General features: G+C 38.2%; 1 protein-coding gene across 10 annotated transcripts in view; it reads left to right on the top strand.

Moving 5' to 3' along the window:
• Positions 1-22,453, top strand: part of EPB41L2 (erythrocyte membrane protein band 4.1 like 2) — a 108,070-nt gene that overhangs the window by 16,097 nt on the left and 69,520 nt on the right. For all 10 annotated transcript variants that reach the window (XR_006414168.1, XM_044424639.1, XM_044424678.1 and 7 more), the window contains exons 2-3: positions 13,479-13,918; positions 16,230-16,433. Coding sequence is in view for 9 of the 10 variants with exons in the window: in XM_044424639.1 (XP_044280574.1) it covers positions 13,493-13,918; positions 16,230-16,433 (630 nt within the window). In the remaining variant the exon portion in view is untranslated. The remainder of the gene's footprint in view (positions 1-13,478; positions 13,919-16,229; positions 16,434-22,453) is intronic.

Below are 22,453 nucleotides of genomic sequence, written 5' to 3' on the forward strand. Positions count from 1 at the left end.
TGAGAAGGGAGGAACAAACAGTAAAAATGAAATTGAACCCTTTTGAGCAGGACACTCCACAATTGTTTGGATTTTTTGTGTATAGCCTGAAGTATAAAATCAGAAACTTCAGTAAATGTCAACTTAATGAATAGACAATTTAGACAGAGGAAAAATTGACATGGAATTGGAGTGAGTGTGAACTAATCTAGGTCTACAAAGTTAAGCAAATATTGCAGAGTCAAAGTACATCTGTGCTTATATGCTACAACCTTCCCATTTTCCCATTCACTACTGCAGAATCTCTTTAGATGTGGAATGTTATATACATGTGACTAGATAAAACCATTTGTGTGTGTGTGTAGTGTTTGTCTTCTTCATCCCACCCACTAAACACCCACTTACTTTGGTCCACTTCTTAGAATATAACTTACTTGATTTTAAAATTTATAGCTCTGCCAAGCACCCATTTTTCATATTTTTTGTCCTTTCCTTCTTTACTCTGAAAAATGCTAACAACAAAATTATCCAGGTGTGGATTTTGTGTTCTTTTTAACTAATTTGCTCTCTGCCAACCTTTATAGTTCAACCACCTATCCTCACTTCTGTGTAGTGGTCCATCATCACCCATAAATCATAGTGCAGCTAGAGAAAAACAGGGCTCTGTGAAACTTTGAACTGCTGCTCTCTCCACCTCCTTTGATTTCTACATGAGCTACCTTTCAGCATTTGTAAGCTACCCAGAGAACCCTCAGGTGAAGGAGTGGCATAGATGTAAAATGAAATAAAAAAAGTTTATCATATTATTCTTTCCCTGGAGGAGAAAGCATATAATAGCAGCAGGTTGTAAAAAGACCCACTTTGGAAATATTTTAGTGATGTTCTTCTATTTATGGGTAAAGCAGGCATGCATATGAATTAGGTAGAAAATCATGATTTAAATCTAGTCTTACTGACTCATGATTTAAATCAATTTAAAGGAACACTTGCGTCCATATATGCCCTCCTGCCCCTTGAGATCAGCAACAGATGCCCTTCTCCAGGAACCCGCTGTGAATGATATTAGGAGGGTGAGTACCCGGAGGAGGGTCTTCTCTGCGGTGGCGCCCCACCTATGGAATGCACTCCCCAGAGAGGTCTACCTGGCACCGTCGTTATTTGTTTTTTGGCACCAGGCTAAGACCTTTTTATTTAAAACTTATTTTAAGTGTTAATTTATTGTGTAGGATTTTAAAATTTTTAAGTCGAGATGCACTGGGTTTTAGTATTTTTAGTGTATAACTTTGTTTTTGTATAATTTTGTATATCTTTGTTTTTGTTGTAAGCTGCCCCAAGGCTCTGTTGCGATGGGGGCGGCATAAAAATGTTTTAAATAAATAAATATTGCTTTAAATCAAATCCACTCTGTCTGCTGGTTTCCATTTTATCCCCTCTGCTCTTCAACATCAACATGAAGCCACTAGGAGAGGTCATCTGGAGGTTTGGACAGAGTGCACTGATGACACCCAGCTCTGTCTCTTTTTTTTCATCCAATCCTGGTGAGGTGGTTCTGTTCTAAAGAGGTATCTGGATGGTGTGCTGGATGAGGGCCAGTATATTGAAGCTTAATCCAGATAAAGTAGAAGTGCTGCTGGTGGGTGGGCTGACTGTTCAGGTGAGTGATACTTGACCTGTATTGAATGGGGTTGCACTGCCTCTAAGGAACAGGATACACAACTCGGGAGTACTCCTTGACCCAGGGCTACCCCTGGAATTTCAGTTGGCATCTGTGGCAAGGAGTACTTTCCTCCAGCACTTCTGAGGCTGGTCCATCAGTTGCAGCCTTACCTGTATAGACAAGTGCTAGCAACAGTAATTCATGCACTGGTAACCTCCTATTTTGGTCTGTTGTAAAGTGCTTTATGTGGGGCTGCCCTTGAAAATGGTCTGGACCCTGCAGTTCATTCAGAATAGAGCTGCCAGATTGCTGGCTGGGACTGGTAGACAGGAACACATCACACTGGTCTTGTACCAGTTACACTGGCTGCCAGTTGTAGTCTGAGCCTGATTTAAGGTGCTGATGATGGCATATAAAATCCTATATAGTTTAGAGCCTGGATATCTAAAGGAATGGCTCCTTCCGTATGAACCTGCCTGGACCTTAAGATCCTTCTGCAGAGTTCCTTCTCCAAGAGCCCTCCTTGAATGAGGTATGGCAGGTTGTTACGAGGAGAAGCTCCTTTTTTGCTATAGCACCTTAGTCGTGGAACTCATTTCCTGGAGAGGTGCCTCTGGCATTGGCATTCATTCATTGATATTCATTCTAGCATCAGACCAAAATGTTTTTATTTGCCTAGATTTTGAATTGTTAGATAGAATTTTTAACTGCTGCAGTTAGTATCACTGTGGGGTTTTTAATTGTTTTTAACCGTTTTGCTGTTTTTAGCTTTTGTAAACTGCCTTGAGATTGTTTGGAATAAATGATGGTATAGAAAAGCCTTAAACAAATAAAATAGCCTTAAAGCCTTAAATAAAATAGATTGTGGGGTGACACAGGTTCTGCAGTTGTAAGAAAAAATGTTAAATCCTAAGCATGCCCAGACCCTTGAGTCATGTGTAATACAGCTTTTTGGATCCTAACTTGTACATTCCAGCTCTTTCATTTCTGAAGTTGCTAAGGCAAGCATTTTACTTTCATTTGTTGATGGGTTGAGCTCATTGGTTTAACCTGGGAAAATTATTTGCTAATAGTAACATGGTGTGTTGCTAGCTGATCTATGGCTACAATAAAATACTGTGTATGGCTTTATAATATTTTATTTAAGACCTGTCTTTAGGCTTGACATGCAGTGGTTCTACCACCTTCTGGTAAGTGTGATGAGACCAGTCTTCCTCCCTATTATTCCTATTATGCAAAGTAGGTGGTTGTCAGCTACCACACACTGAAAGTTGGAGAGTGGGGCTAAGATTCCTTCTTGAGGAGGATCAGGTCCCACTTGGCCACCACACATTTTTGATCAGCCAAAATGGAGTGTAGTTATTGCTGTGATTTCTTCCTGCTTAATATGATCTGGTGGTTCTGAAGCTTTCTCCACAATTTGGAAACATTCTATTCTATCCTCTAAAAGATTCCCAGTAGCAAAACATTCAGTTTTCCTATAGAATTACTGTGTTTTTATTCACAAGTGAGATGCTGAACTAATAGGCCTGGACATAAGCCAGGCTTTTGACACAGTGACATAATGGCTGCCTAGCCATGAATAAAGCTTTAGGCATGAATGACCTGATAGTTGACTCATGAGATGCTGAGTTTTTAAGCAAACAAACAAGATAAGATAAAGACAAATTTAAAGGAGAAAAGATTCCGGGAGAGGCTTGTACATGTGTTAGGGTAATGGGTTCATCACATGGGCATTGCTAGGCATATAAGGGAACAATTGTATGCATATAGCTCTTTGGAAATGCTGGGAACTATGGAAGTTTTTCTATCTAGACATCCATATGATTGTACTCTAAGGGAGTGAGAATATGGAAAGGGAAGGATAATTTCTACAGCACAGGGCTATTGCTCCTTATAGTAGGTATAAGAATTAATGCTAGTCCATGGGAATAACAGGCTGTTAATCTATATAGATGTGCTTGTGCCATCGTCATGGTTACATAAAGTTAGGCTAAAGTTGTGGTGTGTCATTGGACAGTGTAAAAGTATGTATCTCTTTTGTCAATATAGTATTTTAATGAAGTATTGGGCAGCCAAAATAATGTCATGGAAAGCAAAATATCAATGGAATTGTCATATGTGTATGCAGACATTGCTTTGAAAAACATGGATGTGTGTTTTGCTCTTTAGGGTAAATGTATGCCATTCAGTACTACATCTAATTTGTACATGTTTTAATTTTATATCTTTCATTTTAAATTTCTTGCTTTGTAATGTCCTAATATAATACCTATTCCTTTAAGCACTTCCACAGTCCATTAATATAGGTAATAAATGATTATTAATAATTAAACAATTAAATCCTTGATAATTAATGCATAGTCAAGATTCCATTTGTTCCATATGGACATATAATGAATAACTTTATTGCCAGAAAAAAATACCCAAACTGGGGAACAGTAAGATTAAGGGCTAGTTTGTGAACATACAGAGTGGCATGACTACCATTTCAAATGGCTGCATCCTATATTGCATTTCAGTAACTGAATTATGAGATAGACAGATAATGTTCTGTATTGCCGTGATGATGTTCAAATGGCAAAGTGCTTTCTAGAAAGGTGCATGTTCAGTATCACAATTTTGCACAAGGTATCCCTCTTGCACAAAAATTCTGGTCAGCTATTACCAGACCTGCATAGGAACCTGGTGGGGAATGATCACTGTCATAGGAGCAGAAGCAAGACCAAAGAAGTACATATTTGCTGGAGAGATGCTTGTAAGTTTGTAAATATGGAGGCAAATAAATATAACTGATTAAAGTTCATGCATAGTGCTGTAGCTTTTTTTTAAGTAGTCTGACAAACCTGTTACATAGCTAGACATATTTCCTCAGAGTGCCTAACATTTTTGTTCAACTGTCATGAACAACTGGAAGGAAACATTTTGAAAGTTGACATTGCCTCATGAAAGGATCTCGTCAAAGCTAGATGGAGGGAAATACCAGGAGTCAAATGGAGTCCATTAGTCATTTCCTACTTCTTTCTGACCTTGAACTTTCTCTACCATTTTCAGTATTGCTATTAGTAATTTTTTTTAAAGTGGTCTTGTTCATATCTGCCTTATTTTCAGGGCTAAACAGAAGCAGGTACATTTTAGAGTTGGTTCAACTGTGTTGGGGTTACACTGTGTGCCCTCTCACAATTGTTATATTGCATTTATATCTCATTTGTCTTTCTTTTTCAAGACACCTAAGTCAGCTTACAGGGATCTCCTGCTATCCAGTTTATCCTCATAAAAACAGCCCTGTGAGGTTGGTTAGGATGAGAGGCGGTGACTACCCCAAAGTCACTCAGTGGACTTTGTGGCTGAGCGGGAACTAGAACCCTGATCTCCTGAGTCCCAGTCCAGTGCTACACCACACATGTCCTTTATTGTATACATAGTATATGCCACTTAGCAGACCTGTGCATTTTCTTTTACCTGTGCATGCTTTGGACATGACCTTATTTTTCTACCTTAGGAATGGGCAACTTGTGACTTCAGCTGTTTTGGCCTACACACTCATGCCTAGCAAGTACTGACCATCATGAGGGATGATGGGAGTTGTAGGCCCAAACATCTAGAGGACTGCAGGTTGCTCTCCTCTGCTTTATTCAGTGAATAATCATAGGTGTAACTATCTCACCTCAGAGATTATACTTTGCAAATCACTAATTGTAAACATAATAAGGGACTCTGAATGATGCCCCCAAACACATCTTGTATTCCCTCTGCCCAGGTGGCAGATTGTGCTGCACCCCAGAGGGTCCTAAACACACTGCTGCCCACATGAGACATGCATACTGGAAGCCACAAATGTCACAGCAGCAAAGCTCTGAAGAAACTCCTTTGGAGGAGCTAGTGTCTCCCCTCCTTCCATCTCTGACTCAGAGCCCTCTCACAGTGCAGGAGATCAAGGTCAGCAGGTTCTTCAGAAAGAGCAGCCATCTAATTTCACATTTTGAGAGGTGGCTCAAAATGAGATAGTGGGTAAGTGGGTTCTTGAAATCCACCTTGACTGATCTCTTGCTCTGACCAACTTTTCCCAAATAAGAAATTGAGTGGATAAGGAACCTCTGGACTCTCCCCAAGTTAGGGATCAGGGAGGCAGCTGGCCTTTCCAAAGAGGCTTCCTACCTAAGCTTTCTCTCTGGGAGAGTTCCTTGGATAAGAGATTAGGTGGGCAGCCTCTCTAAAGGGGTGTCCAGATATGAATGTATTGTGAGGTGGTCCTGGAAACTGCCTGTATAGAGGTAGCTGTCTTTTGAGAAAGGACTGCATTTGGGCCTTGGACACTTTTGTGTCGAAGACTGCCTGTCACGAGTAGGTTCCTTCCTTCTCTCTTTCAGCAGACTCAAACGAAACCTCATAAGCACAGTTCTTTTATTAAAACTTAACAGGTTGTAGAACAGTATAAATCAGTAACATTCTCCTTGGGATGTGGAAGAAGCATATGCTCATGTAAAGAATCGAATTTGAACTAAAACTGTCCCTCCCTTTCAGGAAAGCTTCTGTCTCCATGCTCAGGGTGGCTTCTGCTGCTTGCAGGCTAGATGGCAGAAAGCCAGATACTTCTTAATTAGTTTGCTTGCTTCACCTGTCATCTCCTGACCAGGTCAAGGAGCTCTCCCTTTGTCGCTTCCCACTTCAGCCCAGAAAAGTCTTACTCCTTTTCCAGGATAGACCGTTTCTCACACACTACTTGAGAACTTCACTAGGTAACCTTGAAACTGCCAAGTCCTCTCCAACCCCCATATGCCTCAGAATCCAGTGAATCTATCCAGTGTATAGAAATTCAGCTATGAAGCATTAAATGGTCAAGTTATATGAATTATCTTCTCCTACTAGACAAGCTTATCCACTAATGGAGGGAGTAAACTACAGCCTTGTCCCTGATCTCCCAACCTATGGAAAGTTAGAAAGCTGCCTTCTAAGAACAGAGTCTTTTCTCTTGTGATACTCTATCTGTGGAATACTCGGTGCAGTGGAATGGCCCTTGCTGTAATTTTTGGTATTTTTGACAGCAGTATACTTCCCTGTTCTAAGGCTTTGGGAGCAAATAGGGGCTTACCACCGGTTTAATTGGTATTCACTGTTTATCTCTTTTAAAAGAAAATTTTAGGAACTTAAAATATTGCGTGCATGGGCAGGTGGGCTGACTATTCAGAGGTTGTCCTGTTTATTTGTAAAGTCAGTTTCTCTTAAGAGTCTTGAATTATGTCAGGAATACAACCGTTTTTCCCTGTGTATTTGGTTCCTCATAATGAAAACATTAAGTTAAAGTACTGGTCTCTGAAAGGACCGTTATTTGTAATATTGTAAATGTTGAAAGATAACCTTCCTGGATCCACAGCTGTTAGACCTGCCAGAGTTATCCAAAGAGTGAAAGTAAAATATTTCCCTACAAATTTAAGTTAGAATTCACCTGAAATATTAGCATTATTCAAAAAATGGCTTGCTTTGAGTGTTTCAGAACAAATTATTATAGTTTATCGTAAGAACTTAAATATGGAATTAGTTCAGACAGGGGCAGATACTTTTACTATTTTCCCCATGTGCATAGTATCCTCATGCCTTGTAGAAAGGATAACAGGAAAACAGTGATCCATGTGCCTTTTCTCAGTGCTGAAATGAAGCGAGTTGGAACTAAGGTCTTTTATATTAGGCATGCCTTTCTCATAAAGACAGTGTTTGGGTGGGGCCAGTTTGTTGTTTAAAGCTGTACAAAGGGACTGAATTTTCATCAGCTGGCTGCATTGCTCTTAACAACAAGAAATTGATCTGCTCTGGTTTAATATTTAGAACAAAAATAGCATGTAATGTAATTTTGGAGCAGTTTGCTTTAAATTGGTTATTAGTCTACAGTGATCCAACATGCAAAAGTATATGAGTTTTGGGTTGCTTCAGATGAGTAGGAGAGCTGTTTTTAGCTTTTAATAAAATGGAAATAAATCTGTATGTGTGATGATATAGGTACTTCGATCACAAAGCAGCTGTACTATGAGTGAATATTGAATCTGGTAGTTCAGAAATTGTAACTCTATGAAAATAATGGCATTTAACTCTGAATTTGGATTTTTTTTTTTACTTAATGATGCAAAAATTGTTTATAATGCGAATCTGAGACTGGCTATATCGATCTTCACTGCTATGTAATATCTAATAAATGATATACTGCTATGTAATACAAGGTAATTACAATATTAGACAAACATGGTGGTTTCAAACTTAGTATTTTTGGTTGATTGTCATGGCATACATTTGTAGAGAGTTGAATTCTGTTAAAATAGTTGAGTAGTCAGCATATTATGCAGTCTTTTGGATTGCTGAACAGTTTTTAGTACTGTTGTTTTTTCTTAAACAATGAGTGAGTTCCCATGGCCCAGTAACCCCCTGAGAATTTTACCAGCACACTGACAGATGATTACACACAATAGCGATTATACGCAGCAGTGTTCTTCCTCCTTTTTCCTGCTTTATCGTCCTATATTATTTCAGGAGAGCACTAAGGGGAGTAGCATGACAATGGCTGAAAGGAGGCACTGTCATCCTCACTTACCTGTCTAGCCTGTAAGCAGTTCTGTTCTCCTGGCATTCACAGGCACACTGGGTAAGGAACCTGAAATTGGGGGGAGGGGGGCGTTCAAAGTGAAGTACTGCCTCACACTGGACTTGCCATTCTTAACTCCTGCTGCTGCTCAGCTCTGGCACACCTCAGCTGGCCAGCAGGGAAGGGGTGGGGCATGTGCTGCTGGGTCTCCTTGGGAGGAGGTCCAACTGAATGTTCAACTCTAGCTTGTGGTCTTCCATATCCTCCTCTCCAGATGACATGACACTCACAGATGCCACCGTATCCACGGACTGGAGGGTGAGCTGGTGTCTACAGTGTGGCTCATCCCAAGTCCCTCCTAGACACCAGCACTACCTGCCTTGCAAACCTCCTCCTTGGAAAGGAACAGGTTCATGGAGCATATGATGGGAAAGGATATCCCGAATTCTGTTTCTCTCTTTCCTGCTAGGTGGAAGGGAGAATGGGGATAATGATGCAAAACCATTCAGTTGACTTCCTTTCAAGTGGACCATACCCACCTGCTGCATATAAGGAAGCAAAAAGGACTGTGTAGTTTTTCCTCTGGGGCTTCAAGTTAATCTGTATAGAAATTATGCTCTCTGAGCAGTGCAAGCTAATTTTTAATGCTAGCAGTATCCTGCGCTGAGAGCCTCTTACCACTAAACAAGTTGTCGTAACAAAAGTGAATGTTAGCACACAATGCTTGCTTGTACAGTCCTAGAAATGAGCATAACAGTGTTTGTAGACTGGGGCAAGTCAGTGGAACTTGCATAACTTCTTTCGTTTGAAAGTGTTAATTTGGATTACTTTCTTGTTGTACTAGCTTTCTTGTTGTTGAAAGTGCCAGCATTCATTTCTGCTAGAAATATGGCAACATTAGTTTCAGCTCCAAGGCTTCATATAATATATTAACAACCCACTCATCTGTGTGTGCCTGTGTTGGATTAAATAGCAATGCTAAGTCAGCTACTTGTTTATCAAGTTGTATGTCTTACATTAAAACAATATCTGCTCAGGCCAACATCTCTATTTCCAGTTCTATTGAACATTGGACAACAGGGTAACCAAAAGACAGTTATACCCAATAAGTCCTTTGAATGTGGATTTCACAGTTGCAAACATGGAAGGTAGACATAATAATCACAACTCAAGATCTTAACAAAACAAGGCAGTGGGATTGTAAGCATGATCACTGAGAAGAAAATAATCCATGGTGGCTCATTTCCCCCACCTTGTTTGCTGGTGAAGCTTACATAATTAATTTCATTGGCATGGCTTATCATGTTATGTGAACTTGCTTGCTAACAAATATGATTAACAAACCACCCCCAGAACCCTACAAAGTATCCTGACACGTGACTAGCATGTGTGGTAGGGACCATGGGTACTCATTTCCTCCATGATTCTGCATACCTGTTTTCTGATTCTGAGGTATACACTTGTAAATTGCAAGTTCAGCTGAAATTCTTGGTACATACTTCCAAATGTGTTTCTCAGAATGTGATATAAATGTGATAGTTGGACTGTCAGCTCTAACCATTGCTTTCATACTATGCATGATCCAAAGAAGTATCATGCAAGTAAGGAATATATATGCTTACCTATACATTTTATCCAGGCTTTCTTTGCCTGAAGATTCAGCCCTCTATTTTTAAACCAAAAGGCTGAATGTCTCTTTGAGAGAAGAATTTAACTCCAAAGTCAACATCAGAGGAAGTCCTGGTTGCTAAAGGAATGCCTTTATTTTGGAATTGCTATAATTTGAGAACAAACCATTTATGTTAGCACCATTTCGGTAATTGCTTTTGCAAACAGCAATATTAATGGTTAGGAAAGTGTAGCCATTTCAAAATAGGAGTCATTACTATGTAAAGTGTGACCAGTGGCAAATAAATGCTGATATACTATATTGTAACAATTAAATCTGCATTTTAAAGCATCTAATTATTTGACAATTAAGCAAGCACTTTTTAATGGTTTATGAAATTTGATGCATTCTTAAAGTCTGTTTTAACAAATGAACAAAATAGTATAATAAGCTATGCTGAAATATTCTGGATACAAATATGGTGTTAAGGTCATGATTATAATGATTTTGTTTTAGTAAGAGTGTGTTGAACATGTTCAAGGAGTCTGCACATATCTTTTTCAACCATATTAACCTGGCTTGCATAATTAAATCAGCTTACTGTGGCTTATTTAAGCCATGATGGACTGTGGCATCTGCAGGCACCCAGTGTGTATAACCAACCAAATTTTGAATATGCAGCTTAGGATTTGTAGTGTTGTGCAGATTCACAGATATAGATTATATAAAGATTAATATCCCTCACATAGTCCATGAAGCTGATTTGTGTACTATGATAGTCTATTTTGAGTTTACCTACATGGAGCTCTGGCAAGCAGCAGTCACAAAGATCAATATGCAACTCTCAGCTAGGGACTACTGTGGATTGTCATATCATCTGAACTTGGGTGGCTGGATTTCTTTGGAGTTTAAGCAGTCATTGTCTAGTGCTAAAAAGTACCATGGATTGTGCAGAATTTAAACCTCAAATAACCTCTTGCTTGAGTTCAGACAATGTGGCAAACCACGACAGCCTCAGTACAAGTTTACATAATCATATTGGCTGATGGTGTGTGTCCCAGGGGTTGCATGTTCAGCCTGGTGCCCATTCCATGGATTTCATATTCAAACATAACACCTCCTATTTTAACTCCTGGTGAACTGTGTCATCCAAGCCTGATCACTGTGTGTGTACATTTTGGAATTTGCTGTTTTGAGATTGACATGGCCTGTGAAGATAAAAGTTTGATTAGCAGAACAACAAACTTATTTTAATAGTTTGTGTTGTCCATTCATCAAGTTTGGAACTTTGAGGTAGTTTTATCGCAGTGATTGTGCATTTTGCAGATTATCACATCCTATTGTTTTTCAGAATAAATTGAAACCATGTGGTTGCCTATCAAGATTGTGATCAGAACTATGTAATCCAAAAGATTCCCACCCTAGTATATCAAAGGACAACAAAAATAGTTAATCAGGTTAATTTAGACAAAAGTCTGACATGCTTTAAGTAGAAGGATGAAACTGTTCTCTTCACATTCTGTTTCTGGGCCTTTGTAAGGAATGTTGGGATTTGATGGATCAATGACCTGATCCAGCAAGGTTGCTCTTATTTGCTTGCTGCAGACATGTGGGTGCTATCAGAACAAGGAGACATATATAAATTCCTTCTTTCTCTGCTGTATATCTAGTAATACAGAATCTGTGGCGCAGTGGTGCAATATAAAAATTTTTCCAGTGCTTTATTTTTCTGCAGAAAGTTTCCATTTCATAAACATATTAGTAAAAATGAATGGATTAATTGCAAATACTATATGTAGTAAGCTTGGAAGTTTCTGAGTTGTAGATATGGTGACAACCATTCAGGTTGCTAAAACTGTTAGTGCACTAATGCACTTTAAGTAACTGATAAATTTTAAAACTATAATAGAAGTATTTGCTATTCAAATTTTTACAAGTATTAAAATATCTTTATTATGGAACCTGAAAATCATATTAAATGTGCTTTAATTCTCTTCTTCAAATATTTTAGGTCAAATACTTGTGTACTGGGACAAAAAATTAACATAGCATACTTTTTAAAGATTTGTTTACTTAAATTTAAGTAAAATCAATGCGTCAAATAAGATAACTCTTGAGGGTTGTGTTCCCCAATCATCTTGTTTGTAGAAAAGCAACCAGCTAGGATTATAATAGCAATAATAATTTTGGCAGCCTTGGCAGCGTGAAACACAGAAAAACCATCCTGGATCTGACCAAAAGGTCCATGTAGTGCACCATTCTATATACATGGTGACAGCCAGGTGCTCAGAGGATTGCTCAAGCAGGATGGGTGCAAGATCTTTGCCTGCCCAGTCTCCTCATCAACTAGTGTATGCAGGCATGCCACCCCTGGTGAAGAAGATAGCACATAGTAAAGTTTGTAACCACAGATGACTAGGAGATGTGCCATTAAGAAGACTTTCATTTGGTTAGCATTAGCAAGGGTTGCAGAAGGGAGGAATACTGTTTCTTAATCTGTATCTGATGTTGACACTTAATAAATACTTGTGTACATGCAATACACAAGCAAGACCATGCTGTATCATCTACATAACGTAGCCTTGTGTCCAAAGATCTAGCACAAGAATTTGCATAGAGGGACTTCCCACATCTACAGCTGTACATACATAGGCCTCCATATGAGCTGGAAAACATGATGGCATAGGGTTCCAGCTTGTGTGGAGTTTACTGTACAGCTAACTATACACATGAAGGCCCCTATACGCAGGTGTTCATGGTGTATACACTGATATCTAGCCCTGAGGCTACATAGCAATGTGACTTTGGGGCAGGGCTACATAACAGCTATGTTGACAGATCATATGCTCAGCTGTGAAGGAAACTGAATACCTGAATAGGGTTAATATGACAGGACATAATTGTGAAAATGTATTAAGTTTAGAATTGATATATCCAAAACTTCAGTCACTCTTATTTTACAGCTTTTTTGGGAAATGTTCTTAGTTTATGGAGACCAAATTTAAATTCCAAAAAAAGATAGACTTCCTTAAAAGTTTTAATTTATGCCCCAAAATCTGTGCCAGACTGTAACACATTATGATCAATACTGTGTTTTATCTTCTGAACTTCTATGACAGTGCAATCATATGTCTACTCAGAAGTAAGTTCCATTGAGTTCAGTGGGCCTTACTCCCAGGTAACTAGAGGTAGGATTGCAACTTAAGAGAAGTAATGTACTGATAACGGGCATTCTGGTGTGATCTAAATGAAGTGATGGAGTAGTTACAATTGAACATTGAATGATTGGATTAAAAGAACTATCAGCAGACTGGAAAGTTTCAGTCTCTTGTTCACACAGATAGGACATACTGATGTTTAGGAATATGAAATCTATACCATTTGTGTGGGATTGGCTGCTTAAACTTGTAAATATTGTCCTAGGATTCTCCAAAAATCATGTGGAGTGGAGGAATTGCATGCTTTCTGTAAGGATTTATTCTGGATTCTTACTAAAAATTTCAGTAGCTCTTGACCTCAGTAACCTGAACTCTTTCAAACTTTATTGGTTAATAAGATAGTCCATAGTTGGGGGAAAATGCTGTTGTGTAGGTTGATTAGGAACTTACAAGCACAATACGTCTAAATAAATTCTAAAATTAAGAAATCAATTGTATTTCTAGTGTGTCCTGCGATCATGACAACTGAAGTTTCTTCAGAAACAGAAGTAAAGGAGTCAGAACAGCTGCAAGCAAATACAGTGACAGAAAATGCTGGGGATGCACCAGAAATCCAAAAAGAGTCGTCATCTGAAATAGAAGAAAGTTCTCCTGCTACCCAGGCTCCAGCTAGCCAAAGTAGCCCAAGTAGGTCAGGAGGAAAGGGTATTTCTCGCTTCATCCCACCATGGCTTAAGAAACAAAAATCATACAGCTTGACAGAATCCAAAGATGAAATGAAAAAACAGCCTTCAGCATTAGAAGAAGAGACAGAGCAGAGTGAATATTCCATTCCAGAAGAGGCAGCTCAACCTAAGAAGAAACTGGAGGACATTGCTGAGAATCAGCGAGAAGCTAAAGTTGATGACAAAGAAGAGAAACTTGCTGTTAGTGCTGAGACACAGGTATACTCTGGAAATAAAAGCAAATGAATGAAATCTTAATACACAGCCTTTAGTGACCTCAGTGGTAGGTGGTAGACAGCTTCTGCTAGCTTGCATATTCTGTTTGAGCTTTGCTCATAATCTGCTGTTGGTAGCAAGGCATATTCTGATTCTTGCATGGATCATTAGTGTATCAGAATGAAGAAAGGAGCTTAAGTAATTGCAGAATCCAAGTAGCATATCATCTTAAAAGCAACAAATTTGGGGGCTTGGTTAACCCCTTAGGTTTTAGTCAAGCTTTAGTGCTTTTAGATACAAGCTTGAAACATAAAACAATGTTTTTATTCACTGGCTTTATTGCAGTGAAATCGCTGGCTTTATTGCAATGATTAGTTATATAAAAATAGTTAGGCAGTGCTGCTGTCTTTCAGTTTTCATTGAACTCCTGAGCATCGCTGTTGACCCTGTGTTGAACTCTTTAGAGTCCATGTCTGATGATTATATAAATGTTTAAAACAGTGTTATATCTGTTAAAAATGCACTGTTAGAGGCCAACCTAATACTCTTCTCTCTCATTCAGATGTCTTACTAAATGCTGAGAGAGAGAGAGAGAGAGAGAGAGAGAGAGAGAGAGAGAGAGAGAGAGAGGTTTTTCCTTCAAAGCACAGTTCCTGAGTATGCCTGTACATACAGGCAAGAGTTTCCAAACTCTTGGGAAATGGTTTGTCTTACTTGTCTGATTGTTACAATTTACTTAGAACAGCATTCTTTTCAAGAAATTCCTCAAATTATTGGACTGTATATTCACATATGAATTTCAAACTATTTCAAAATTTTTAATCTCACACTGGTTAAATATTTTTTTAAAGTTTCACACAACCATTCTTGGATTACAAAATGATATTAAGGGGAAAGGGATTGGGGGGAAATGTAGCAATTTCAAAGGAGCCAAGAGTTAATTTGAGCAAGGATGTTTCAGGAGTTGGGACAGTCTATTTCTGGCTTAATAAGTTTAACAAGTCTAGAAGCTACATTTAACCATAGCTTTCCAATATGGCCAAACCAGAAAACTATGGCTAATGGTTTTAAACATGCTTTAGAAACAAATTTTAAACCATGGCTTAAATCCTGTCTTGTTTGGAAGCCATTACTCTTAAGGCTCAGTAGTTGCGACCCATGGAGTATAGCAGCATTTTTCACCACCAGGAGCTGTTACAAGAAAAAAAATTAAATCCTGTTAAAATTAACTCTTCAAGAGTTAGTAGTAGTTATAGAGCCCCAAAAGGATCAAAAGCAACTTGCAAACAAACTGGTATTGCCCATTGGGCACTCTTAGCAGGTCTGGACTCCATTTTGCTCCCTACATTTTGCAAATAGGGCATTCTGGTCTGTAGAGGGTCATCCACGAATGGTCCCATGGCTCAGTTAATACCTTGAAATAACAGGGATTCTGTTCAACCTGTTACCCCATCTCTGCAAACTGTAAGCAGGAACATAAGCAGCCCTTACACTCTTAAGTCTAACAAGCACTTCAAAGTCCCTAGACCACATGTATACAAAAATCTAGGTTTCTCTTTCAAGCAGGTTATTTGTTGACAAGAGTGATTTACCTTCCAGCTTTCACAGTGATTGCTGTACTTCAGGGTAAGCAGGAGACATTAAACTAAAGGAGATAAGAGTAGTTGCACTCTAGTTTCCAGTTAGTGTGAATGATAAACAATCAGAAAGGTGTCCCTTGTAAAGCAGGAGGCTTTATGGAAAGTGCTCCATAAAATAAGCTGATTTGCCCTTAATGACCTGTGTGCAGTAGGTTTGTTTAAATGCTATAATGTTGGAGGCCTGCTGTAAATTGGAATATCTAGGCTAGCTCTGCTGTTTACCTGTGTATAATTTGTTCTTTCTAGATAAGAAGATACATGTGCATTTGCACATGTAACTTAATAAGATTCGTATAAGTACCAAGCCTTTGCCTGGGTTCCGTATGCTGATGGACAGGTTTGCTTGTTATAGTGTACAATTAATGTACTATGGGATGAGCTAATAATGTATATAAGGAGCAAAAACAGTTTAGTTTTAATGGCTCTCCAGTCTACCCACAGAGTAGCCTTATATTTGTATGGAAACATTAATAAAACTTTGTTCTAAAAAAATTAAGTAGACTATTGAAACATCAGAATTACACTAGATATAGATGAAGAGAATATTGGCTTTCTTTTCTAAATATGAGCATCATGAATGATACTTTGATGTTGCATTTTTTTTTGCATTTTATGGAGTGAGACATTCTGTAGGTGCTGCCTTACTGTATTTAAATATTCGTTTTCTTGTGCAGCCTGCTAAAGAAGACAGTAAAGAGATTGTTTCTGAACTAAAGGGAGGTAGTCAAGATACAGAGGAAGGCAAAAGGGATACCAAAGAAGTACAGACAAATGAAGTACAATTGGAGAGAGCTGTTCAAAAGCCTTCTAAGAAGATCAGAACTGTCCAGTGTAAAGTGGTACTATTGGATGGTACAGAATACAACTGTGACCTTGAGGTAAGTTAGTGAGCATTTTCTGTACATAAAACCAGTGATGCACTATCCTTTGATTTAAATGGGAACTAACAAATGCATTCCTGATGAACCTTCTGCTTTCATAAAGTATTCCCATCACTGGTTAATGGCTAGTAAAATGTCCTGTTTTAAAGCCATGTCTTCTGTATTTTACAGTTTGGCTCTTAAATTTACTGTTAATACTACTTATAGATACCAAAACTCAAATCTGTTATTGCCTACAACAGCCCCTTGCAAATATATTATCCCCTATTCCATCTATTTGTTTTACAGACCATAAAACTCACTATTAGTTAATCAGTTTCAAGGTCTCCACATTCACTGAACCACTCCCTCTAAGCTTGATGTGATCTGTCTCATAGTGGGTGTGCAGATGCATGATAAGAAGGAATTTTGTTTTCAGTCATCTAGTCATGTTTTTGAGTTTGTTAGTTCATTTTATTTACAATGAATAATGACAGTGACTCTCAGAGCAGCTTACAATGATTAAAAAAAGAAAGAATAATTACAATTTAAACAGTAAACCAGTTTTTCTGTAGCCAACCATTGCTGACTTCAAAAACTTACTTCTCTTGGATCATTTGAAAAGATAGCCAGCAGACTCAGATGAAGCTTTAGAAGTTTATTTTAATAAATCTTTTAATAAATCTTAACAAGTTACAGAACAGTATAAATCAGAGTAGCATTCGCCTTGAAATGCGCAAGAAGTGTCTGCCCATGTAAAGAGCTGAATCCAAACTGAAACTTCCCCTCCTTCAGCAAAGTAGCTGACTCCATGCTCGGTGTGGCTTCTCCTGTTTGTGGGCTACATGCTGGGTATGCTGAAACTTCATGATTGGTCCTTTGGTTTTGCCTGTCAGGTCAAGGGAATTCCATGGCATTTTCTTCCTACTCAGCTTTGAGAAGTGTTCCTCCTTTGCCAAGGCAGGCTTGTTCTCACATTCTACCTGAGACTCTTCACTAGGTAATTCTGGAACTGCCAAGTCTTACTCCTCAGAACCAAACAAATCTATTTGAGCAGATTGTATTGTGAGAGAGCTGGGGCCCCTCCCTGCATATACCTTGCCTTGGATACTGGTATCTAAAGCATAATCATTCCCAGCCTTCATGTGTAGACTTCTTTAGGACGAAAACTGAGCTATTTACTTAGAATATCAGAGGTGCCAATTTATATTGGGCTGTATTTTTAGATTATTCATGCTATGGCTTGAATCTTAAATCTTGAGGCCGCCTGAGCTTAATTGTTATCTCGGGTAAAAGATAAATCTTGCCTCTTTCTCAGCTTTACTTTCCCAATCCATTTCGATAATTTCCCCCCTCACTTTACTGCTGGTGTTTGGCCAATCTTAAGTTCTCCTCCTTTAGCATTTAGCTAGTTGCGTATGCTCTACCAATCCAAGAAAATCAAAGATGTCATGTATGTCTTGGATGTATGAATAATTTAATCTTAGAGAATTTTAATATTTATTTATTTATTTTATTTATTTATTAAGACATTTTTATGCCGCCCCATTCGCCGAAGCCTCGGGGCGGCTTACAACAATAAGTTAAAATAATTATAATATAAATCAAAATATAAACATTAAAAATACAAACATACGGTATAAAATAAGCCACCCTGGCCAAATAAAATCCAATATGAAGTTGACCTGATACATACCTCCTGAACTTACTTTCAGATTAGAAGTTAATTAACTAATTAATTAAGTTAATTAATCAGCTTTCACATTTTCCAAATGCTCTGATTTACCTCTTAACTCAAAAATATGCTTAGAAATTCATATTTAGCATTTCTAGCAGGACTTGTGAATAAACTTGTGTGAAAATGACACGATGCAGTGATGGCCACAAATTTGGATGGCTTTCAAAAGAAATTAGATAAATTTCTGGAAGATAATGCTGTTAACAGCAACAAGTCTTGATAATTGTATGCTACCTCCTATATCAGAGACAGTATATCTGTATACATCAGTTGCTGGGGATCATGTATGCGAGAGTGCTGTTGCACCCATGTCCTGCTTGTAGATCTCCTGTGGGCAAATGTTTGGCCACTGTGCGGAAGGAATTCTGGACTAGATGGACCCTTAGTCTGAGAAATAAGTTTGTCATTGTTTACAGCAGCCTGTAACTTTTTTCTAAGATAGTGGACACTAGGACAATGGCTGTCATCTTAACATCTCTTCCCCAGCCAGGTGAAGAGATGAACAGCAGCAGTGCAGTTAGTAGGTATGAACAGGACTCTTTTACCTGCAGTTGTTTCTCCATATCCTACTGTCCTTCCTAGCCTCTCTAGGATGCTGTTACCAGTGAAAGAAGATATAGTTGGGTGCAGATAGTTGTACTGTCCTCCCTTTATGTCAAAACTTGACCATGAGGCTGATTGAACTCCCTGGCCCTCTCATCAACATGGTCAAGCTGCAGTGCTTAAATCTTCTGACCTGAAGAATTCAACCGTATGTCAGCAGCAGATTAGGCATGTAGGCTGCAGTTGTGATCTCTTCTATGTAGATTAAGGTCAGTGACCTTATTTTGGTTGTTACAAATCCCTACTATCTGATCTTGCCGTACTTCCTTATTCACACAAGTGAGAGAAATGCTTCACTTATTAAATTTTCATTAGATTTGTTGTGTACCTGTGAAGGAGCTGAAATGTTCTACATGGTCACAATAAACTGGAGTCTTAAAAATCTGAGAAAGCAATTATAAGTTGTTGGGTTTTGTTACCCTTGTACTCTTTTAAAATTGGCTAAAATACCAAAGTGGAGTTTCTTTGAAAATTTTGAATTATAAAAAATTCTGCCAGAAGTGGGGTTGCAAATAGTCTTTGCCAAGCACCAAGAGTCTCAGGAAAGGGTAGAAAAGCTTGAGAACACTGAAATGTCAGGTCTAATCAAAAACCTGGAAGATCTAATTGTAGATGAGGTGATCTACTGGCCAAACCCTTCCATAAGCAAAGATAACTTTTCCCTTAACAGCTTGCCTTTTGAGAACTGTCAAGAGAGGGCAAAATTTTTAAATGGACTTATTTACAGCCTCTATGCATCAATATTCATGGTTGGTGCCTCTTGCACCCTGACAGCAGATATTCCAAAGTGCACAGTTAAGCAAGTCTGACCAAAATAATCACATTAGTGACAAAAATGAGCACAATTTTTTGGTGTCATGAGAAATGTGGAAGGGATGACAAGCCAGTGACAACCATTCCAGCGGCTGCTTGGGAAATTTGGAGGAGCTGTTAGTGGCTGTCAGCTTGAAGATTGTGAACAATGAATTCCCCCCCTCCAAAAAGCATGGGGGAAAGAAGCCATGGTGAGTGCAAAAAAGTTCATATGTGTAGCAAGGAGAGGAAGAAAAGTGGCTTTAACTACGCATTCCCTGTGATAACTGGCTGGAAGTCTGAGGTGGATCTAAGTGGCACAACTCACCATGAGCCTGATTGTCTGGTGGACTGACCTTGGATTGTTCTGCAAATAACCCTCACTGTTGGCATATTGTACAACTGTGCCACAGGTATTTTCAAAGATGATGGGAGAGTAGTCTTAATCATGTGAAAAAAGCAGCTATGAGTCATTTTCCTCCAAGATGATTGTTTTTGGAAAAGCACACACAGTGCAATCTATCATAGAAGGAAAACAGTTTACACAAGATATTGATGACTTATAACCATTCATAGTGGTGAAAGTTCCACTAATGGACCAGTTGGGTAAAGGTTAACCATGCTTCATTGTGAAGTATTAAATTGGTTTTGAGCATGATTTAAAAATGATTAAGAACAAATCCTAGTTAGCCGTAACTATAGTTAGTTGTGCTGATATAACTCTTTAACCATAGCTAAGGCCAGTGTCTGTATGGTGATTCAAGGGAGATTCACATATGTGATAGAGATATTGTGGGAATAATTCTGTATTTCTGATACACCCCCGATTCCTTGGCTGTGTTTTTGGAATAGGACTGGACTGGCACTTAGGAATTTTGAAGTAGTAAACTCCATCTGAGAAATTTCATTCTAAAGTGATTTCATTTTATTAATATAGAGGGAATGCTATATAAAATTCACTTATTAGTGCCTAAGTGAATTTGTCTGCAGGGTAAAATTGGAGTTTGTGCTCGCTGAATATTAGCTTAAGCAGCATTGTTCTCTTCAAAGCTAGTTAAATGCACAGGGACATTATTGCTCCTCTCTAACCCTTTTGTAGTTAGGAAAGCTTTTAAAGTTCCCAGCTTGAGCTAGTGTTCATCAGTGAATGGTTGGTGGATTCTGTATGAGAAAAGCCTGAGGATGTGACTTTAGGAAGGAATGAAAGACAAACAAGAATATTGTGCGCTTCATAGTAACATTTTTTTTCCTGTGCATCTCTGAAGCTTAGCAGTTACTTCTATTGGAGTAATGTCTTCTGTCTTAACCATAATGTACTTCCCTAACATCTCACTTAAGTGATACAGGAAGAAAACTTGGTGCTAAAATCTTTATGTTGTAAACCTTGAGAGAAATTTGGAGCCGAGAAGAACTGAAGTAAAGCTGTTTCTAGCAGATAGACTACTAGTGTGCATTGATTTGCTGCTATCTCCCATGGCTCCAAACAATATTTTCAAGTTGGCTGGGGAATTTCATGGGCTCAGAGTTGAATTTTATTTATTTGTTGTGGTAAGGACTCCGTCTTTAGATTCAAACACTACTTGGATGTATCAGCAGTATTGTATAATCAACTTGTTTTAAACTTAGCAAATTAAATGGGGTTGCCAGTATTCTTTAAAAAGCTTGCTCTTTTGTGGAAATCTTTTTCAGTTAAGTTTAAGGTTCAGAAAGTTTCACAAGTAAGGAAGAACACAGAGTCTCACAAATTCTGTTCACTGTATCAACAGCAAACTGACTCTATTGTGCCATTTTATTTAAATTCCTTTAAATTATAGTTATTGGTGAACTCAGATTCAGGGTCTGTATTCTTGTTTGTTTTCCAACATGGGTTGGAGCCTCTTTCCCCTGAAAGGTCTAATGATCTCAAGAACGATGCAGAAAGCTTTGATGGCCAGTGATCCAATTGGTAATTTATTATGTTCTATTGTATTTCAATGTATCTTATTGTGTTGTAAGCCGCCCCGAGGCTTCGTCAAGGGGTGGCATAGAAGTGTTATAGTAATAATAAAAAAAAATATCCAAAATGAAACTGATGTAGAGTTATTCTAAAGTGGACTGAGAAGACTAAATGTTGTTACTATACATGAATCTTCTAGAAAAATGCAAAAGACATTATCACCATATTTGATTTCAGCATGTTAGTTTTTAGCACATTTTTAATGCAGGATAATTTATAGGTACAGGATATTTTACAGGTTTCTTGATCTTAGAAATAATTATCACTGGGTTTGGTATAAATTATTATGGAAAAGTAAGTGGTCCCTTCTTCCTGTAACATGGAATTGTGGTATGATACTGCTCCATCTTTACTATAATCTAGCTGGAAGCATCCTGAGATGTGATTTTTTTCTTCATTTTTATAAATGCAGCCTGTACATTTGATATTGTGGATTAATGAATGCCAGTCTAGCCTTTATGCATGGTACAGAGCAAGAGAATGCCCCTCCCATTTCTGAAAATGGTCCATGGAGGACCATGATTTCTGAAGTAAGTCTAAGTGAATAAAATTCCAAATGCATAGGTACAGATTGCATAGTTGATATGCAACTAAGATAAACTTGAAAATGGTTCCTGTAGGTATATTGGATTTTATGTATATGATTCTGTTACAACATTTTGTCCCTATGGGAGTTAGGGAGTGTCAGTCAGGGGTAGACTGACAGTGAAAATATTTTCTTTGTTCCTGGTAAGAACAAAAGAAGGATAAATTTTGTACCAAGAACAATATTTCTGAGACATGTATCTGTTTGAGAGTTGTTTTTTTCATGTCTGAAGAAGGCATTGGTTCAAATGCCTTAGGCTTATTAAATTCTACAAAAATGCTTTCTGTATATTACAGCACTGTAAGAGTCTTTGTCTTTTTTCC

Source organism: Varanus komodoensis, unplaced genomic scaffold, assembly GCF_004798865.1.
Source record: "Varanus komodoensis strain SLA01 unplaced genomic scaffold, ASM479886v1 scaffold1, whole genome shotgun sequence".
Lineage (NCBI taxonomy): Eukaryota > Metazoa > Chordata > Lepidosauria > Squamata > Varanidae > Varanus > Varanus komodoensis.